Source organism: Rosa rugosa, chromosome 1 (genome assembly GCF_958449725.1).
Source record: "Rosa rugosa chromosome 1, drRosRugo1.1, whole genome shotgun sequence".
Taxonomy (NCBI): Eukaryota; Viridiplantae; Streptophyta; class Magnoliopsida; order Rosales; family Rosaceae; genus Rosa; species Rosa rugosa.
In genome coordinates, this window is record NC_084820.1 from 68183398 (window position 1) to 68189905 (window position 6508).

Consider the following 6508-nt stretch of genomic DNA (forward strand, 5'->3'; position numbering starts at 1 on the left):
CTCAGAGAGCTTGAAAACTGGGTTGGATGGCATTATGATAATGAAGTTGCAGCCGACTGTTATAGGAGAACTGTAGGAATTGAAGCTAGTGTGTGTTTGAAATTACTATACTATATTAATCATACTCTTTTATCAACTATCAAGGATTCAAGACTGTCATTCTTTGTCATGATTCTTTTTTATCCCAACTTGTGTACTTATCATTAGACTCTGAATTGCAAATATAAAGTAATAAATTTACAAGAGAAACGGTAAATCATATTGGACTTTATATCCTTCTGAAGTAAGATCACTATCAACATGCATGATGAAAATATGATATAAATCCTTTTCTATATGCAAATTAACCTTAACTTGTAATACGTCGAACCAAAAAGGCCCAAAGGGCATCATCAAAATACATTGAAGTCCTACAATTGAAGCTAAAAGAATGAACTGCGCCTGCTGATATATACACTCTGCCTAACAAATCAAAACAGCAGAGCTCCACTTTTGTGCTCTTGGAAACAAGATGTAGATAGAGAGGTTGGATTGCGTGGTAACGAAGTCAATTACTTGCCAAAAATGAAGAAAAAAGTTGAACATTTCCTATCTCAAGACAATCAAACACATTGATTGTCATTGAGAATTTTGAGTTTCGGTGTCGTCTTGTCCGTACCAGTCATCGTCAGACGACGAAAACACCAAGCTCTCAATGTATGCATCCTCTTCTTGGTCCAATCCCATATCAAAGTCATCATCATTTCCCAGACTCATAGGATCAAGACCATCGTCATGATGATATGTCACGAGTATAGGAATATAGTCCCTTATATGTTCCTCTACTAAACCCACTAATACATCTTCAGCGTTATCAACATTTCCAAGACCTATAGGATCAACACCATTTTCATGATCTGGTATGAGTATGGGGATGATATCATCTGTCTCATCATCATCCTCCATTAGTAGGTCATGAATGCTAACATAAGGACCATCATCATCATGATCATCTTCGTACTCCTGAACAAGTATGGAGATGAGGTCCGGCACAACAGCGAATCTCTGGCACAGTGGGCAGCAAGCATTCTTTACCAGCCAAGCGTTGATACAGTGAGCGTGAAACATGTGCTTGCACTTAGGCATCTCCTTGACACGGTTCACTTCCTGCAATTCTTCCCAGCATATGTTGCAGATCTCCGACGTCGCTTGCTTCTTTATATTCACCGGTGGCTGGCCGTCGGCCATGGAAATCGGCAGTTCCAAGTAGGTGTCTTGAAAATGTATTGGGGGCCTGAGCGTAGGTTGATGAATGAATGCATAAGGAAAGGCTTGGAAGGGAGTCCTCCTTTTAAGGGGAAATTAAGGTCTCCCTATCCCTAAAGGAAAAGGAATTGCCCAGCATTTCCCGCCAAAATTTAAAAAGTACTAATCCTAAAAAGAATGGGAATTACCCAGCAACATTCCCGCCAATTGTACTTGGGTTCCAAGGAAAAAAAGTCGGTTACAACTTACAAGCCAATTTCAATATCGTAGTCTTGGTGCTGATATTAGCCATATATCAGCACCTACGCTTTCCTACGCTTTCCTAGGTCATCCGGCGGAAATGTGAGCTTTTGCATATCTGCTGCATTACAAATTGGAGTCTTGGACACTTGGGTCTAACTCTTCATAGAGTACATAGATGGGTAGTATAAAACCCATATAAACAGATTCATCAGATAACAATTTGCACATTAACTAATCTAGTTTCACTGAATCCTAACAAACCCTGAACCGTACCTTCCTAACATCAGCACATCAGAAAATAACAATGCCAATATTATAATGTCCAGCATCAGAACTACAGAGGATGCTTCCAACAAGCATAAATGTCAAGAGTTTAACAAAGATGGCGGAAAAGGAGTCGCTGACAAAAGTTCAAGGACACCCCTAGCCTTGCTAATAACATCTCGGTTCTTACTCCTTTTGGTTGTCAAGACTGTCATGCAACGCTCAGTCTGACCAAATTCCGATACACACGACAATGTTATATGGGCATCAAAACACAAACAATAGGAGCAAAATTCGTACATACCAGATTCAGTGGGCATGAAATGTCATACTCTTCCAACGCCGATTCCACTATAGCTAGGCAAGCTTCTTGCAACTTTGTTACTGAAAAAAAAAAAAAAATAATTATGGGCAGACTCTAATCTTCTCATTCTTTGAAATAACAATTAAAATTCTGAATCACAAATTAAGTAAACATAGACACAGTGGAACAAAAACAAAACTACTGTGGACGTAAGATGGTAAATATGTTTAGCGTGAAACAAGATGGGAAGATTTTGCTCCAGTAACACTGTAACAGTAAACAGAGGAAGCTTAAGAGGGAGGTACCTGGTATATCATCGGGGACTGAATAGAACGATGTGACTTCATGTTCGTTGTCCATCTCAGTGCGCACCACGACTCCGTTTTCGCTGCCGGAAACCTAGAATATATACTACGTACATAATTCTTTTTTGAAATGAAATATTGCAGAGTTTGATTATAGAGAGAGATGAGGAGATTAATTTGGTTTGGGCTGTTTTAGGTATGCTTTTTGTTTGGTCCTATTTCTATTGTTTGGAACTTAATTTGTTCCGGGTGAAAATTAGACCTTTGATTACTGCCTTTTAAAACATTCTAAAACTAGAAACTTAGGGGGCCTTGTCTGCGTAATATCAAAGCTTAGGGGTTTGGTCTGCGTAAAATCAAAGCTTAGGGGTTTGGTCTGCGTAAAATCAAAGCTATGCAGTTACGCAACTCAACCAAAGCCAAGTTTATGATCACCGGAATTCCGTCTCTCTTTTTCCGGTCATCATGATCATGACTGGGTTCACAAGTTTCCTTCAAGTTCATCGATCACCTGATCGCCACGGCGATCATCGATCAGGACATGGGTGAATGGTCACAAGGAAGACAATGACAACTAAAAACAAGGAGGAGATGATCCAAGTCGCTTTTTCAAAGGGGTAAAGAGGGCAAACAGAGGAGATTACTGGGCAAATAGCTAGATTCAAATAAATCAACCATGCACACAACCAACCTGTAATCCAACAAAAAACAATGAAAACATTAGCAAAATATGCATATACCAATCGCCAAAGTCTACGACTGAGATTGCTGCCACTCAGAAACGGCCTCCTGCAAAGAGGGCAGGATTCACTTCTGAGCAGCCAAGACTCGATACAAGGCGAGTGAAACCGATGCTTACAAGGCATCTCCCTCACCTTGGAAATCAAGTCTTCCAAGCAAATAGTGCAATGATCGTCATATTCCGTCATCCCTTCTTCTGTGACGGAAGAGATTGATTGGGACATGATGACCATATTGAGATTATTAGTAGTAAAATTAGATATGCTTAATGTTGCTTACTAGTAGTACTGAAGGGTAACTGCTTTGCTTAAAAGAGAGAGAGTGAGAGAGAGAGAAAGAGCTAGATAGACAGTAGAAGAGAATGAGATCTGAGGTTGATGACCGAGTGCCGACTACATGCGATTATATAGACCCACGGTGGCGTTCATATTACGGTTCTATAATTATTGATTATACACACGGTATGTACACTGATCGACACATACAATTAAATTATAATTCGATCAATCAATTGTTTCCCTCGTTAAAAATGAAAAATTAAACAAATTCAAAGTTCAAACACATACCCAGTTCTGGGATTTGTACCCAGATGAAGGCGTTGGTTTTGTATAACACTATTATAAATCAAAATAGTACTTTTTGATAAACCCTAATGTTCAATCCATATCCCTAAAATCCAAAAAATCCGTGATATCAATCCAATGTTCGCTCATGCCATTCGTCTCTTCTTCCAAGTCAACGGGCATGGTGAACCTGCAAAGTGGGCAGGAAGCACGCCTGTACAGCCAGTTTTCAATACAGTGCAAGTGAAACCTGTGCTTACAAGACATCTCTTTGGCTTCAGCGCAGACTTTGAAGCTTTCCAAGCATATACTACACTCCATTCCTTCCTCGGTGACTATCACTCTCGGCATGTCTTCTATGGATGCCTTTGATGCCCCCACCGCCACGGTAGGCTGATCAGCGAATACAAAATCAATTAAAGCAAGTAATTGTTGCCTTGATACACTGACGTCAATGGCTGGTGTAGGTAAGGCGAGTACGGGAGTTTCCCCTATCATTTGATCACTAGTACGTGGGTTGGAAAAGTCAGACATGTTTGCCTTTTTATTTTCTTGGTTACTAGCTAATTCGAAATTACAATTAATAAAAAATCGAGTTTGAGAACAATATATACAGAAACCCAAATTCTTTAAGTCCTAATTCGTCAAGGAAAAGAGTTTCTCGCTCTCCAAGACCATTAAGGATAAGACGAACTCAAAATCCAATCAACAAACGTTTTTTTTATTAACAGTACGGTTGGTATATGTTAACAGAATGGGTTTTTTTGTACTGGGGATGATTAATGTCTTTCTCGACATGTAGATCTATACATAGCCCCTTGACTTTTTCTATGTATGTAAATTTATCTCTTAACTTTTCAATTTTGATAAATTGCACTATAATATTTCCAATTTTTGTCGATTTACCCCCTACCGTCAATTTGTTGTTAATTTTTTTGTAACTTCGACAGTTTCATTAATCAAGGCTTGAGGGCAGCCGCACCGGCCCTTCTTCAAAAAAAAATAAAAAAAAAATAATAATAATAATAAAACCCCACTCATATGCCTATCACGTGAAAGTATTTTCATAATTTACACCACAACATGATAATTTTGGAGTTTACATCATCGATATAATCTTTAGAGATGTGTCCAGTAACTTATTAAGAGTAAAAATACCAAAATGCATTGACATGTGAGTTGAGCTTGACGTCAAATTTGGACGAAATTGCAGAAAACTTCATCACAAATTGACGATTGGGGCTAAATTGAAAAAAAATTGGAAAAATGATGGTGCAATTGATCAAAATTGAAAAGTCAGGGGGTAAATTAACAAACATGAAAAAGTCGGTCTAATTTGTCATGTACATATTATAAATCGGTTAACTAAATATATTATTGGACAATAAGAACAATCCGGCAATCATAATGAATGCAATTACTAGTATTCAAAATTTTTACACAATAGTATTCAAAATTACTAGTTTTTTTTTTCAATTAAAACAAGAGCCTGGAAGAGCAAAGAGCTCTCCCACCCCAAATTTATTGAAATAAAGATAATATACAATCTAATAGGGTGGCATAAAAGCCAAACCCTAGGAGAACAAAGTGAATGATATCAAGTTTAAACAATACAACTAGCACAAAGAGAAAGAACAAATCAATGAAAACGAAAGTTAAATATCTAGTCGACATTGGTCATGAATGAAATGAGGAGGCTTGTCCCACCAAGCACCTGATTACCTTCCCTGAAAATATGAGAAGATCGAAAGTTCATTTGAGATATGCAATGCAAACAATTATCCCATGCCACTCGTAAATGCCATGGAACAAGATGAGGATCTTGGAGAAAATTAAGCACAAGTGTCAATTACCTCAAGCAGGGCCGGTCCTGAGATTTCAGAGGCCTAGAGCGATAATTATAACGAGGCTTACTAATTGTGTATCCATTAAAACACTAGGACAATTTTGGTGCCACAGAAAAAGTAAAATAAGTTTGATAACTTGAAAATGACTATTAAGTACTGAATATAAAGTTCATTTTTGTTGAGTTTTAGTTTCCTTGTTTGTTGTAAGGCCTATATCCTCCAATTTGGTATTTTCAAAAAAACAGCGGCAAAAATTGAGAGAGGAAAGAGAAAAAAAAAATAGCTAGAGGAAAAGGAAAAATAGGAAAGAAGGAGAGATCATAGAAGGGGAAGAAAGAAAATCTTTCCAAATAAAGGCCACTAAATGGGAGATGGAAAAAGGAGAGAGAAAAAAAAGAAAAAAAGAAATAAACATAATTGATAGGAGAGTGGGGGTAGTGAATTAAACCCACAACCAAGATTCTATCAGCCACGTTGACAATATTTCTATCAGCCACGTTGACAATTCTGCTGAGCATGATATTTGTTATGAGTGAACCTATATATCTACTCAATCAATTATAATATCGGAGGCCTCCAAAACTTGGAGGCCTTGTGCGGCTGTACCAATTGAACTACCCCAGGGCCGGCCCTGACCTCAAGCCAAATATGCTTCCATTCCTTAACCCAATCCAGCTCAATAGCCTGAATAACTGCCATGACCTCCGCATTAACAATAGAACAGTTAAACTTTGCTGAATGTTATGTTACATTACATAGAATTATTAATGGATGTTTTTGAATATTTCTTTCTACATAGGAAACACCCACTCAACAGGTTGAACCTCCAATACATCAATGTTAAATACAAGTTGCATGCTATTATTATTATTATTATTTTTTTTTTAGAATAAGAATCCTTTATTGAAAATAACCAAGATTACATATATGGGAATGACCGGTGGTGTACAAGAACTCCCCACTTTCCTCCCTAAAAACCAAACTAGTTACGGGTCC

At 37.8% G+C, this 6508-nt stretch overlaps 1 protein-coding gene across 1 annotated transcript; it reads right to left on the reverse strand.

Moving 5' to 3' along the window:
• Positions 1-267: 267 nt before the first annotated feature.
• LOC133746078 (RING-H2 finger protein ATL3-like) lies at positions 268-2885 on the reverse strand. Its single transcript, XM_062174245.1, has 3 exons — positions 2362-2885; positions 2057-2136; positions 268-1979 (listed from the first exon to the last, which is right to left on the reverse strand). Exon 3 carries the CDS (start codon positions 1225-1227, stop codon positions 619-621), a length of 609 nt encoding a protein of 202 aa, XP_062030229.1. The 5' UTR covers positions 1228-1979; positions 2057-2136; positions 2362-2885; the 3' UTR covers positions 268-618.
• Between the last annotated feature and the right edge of the window lie 3623 nt (positions 2886-6508).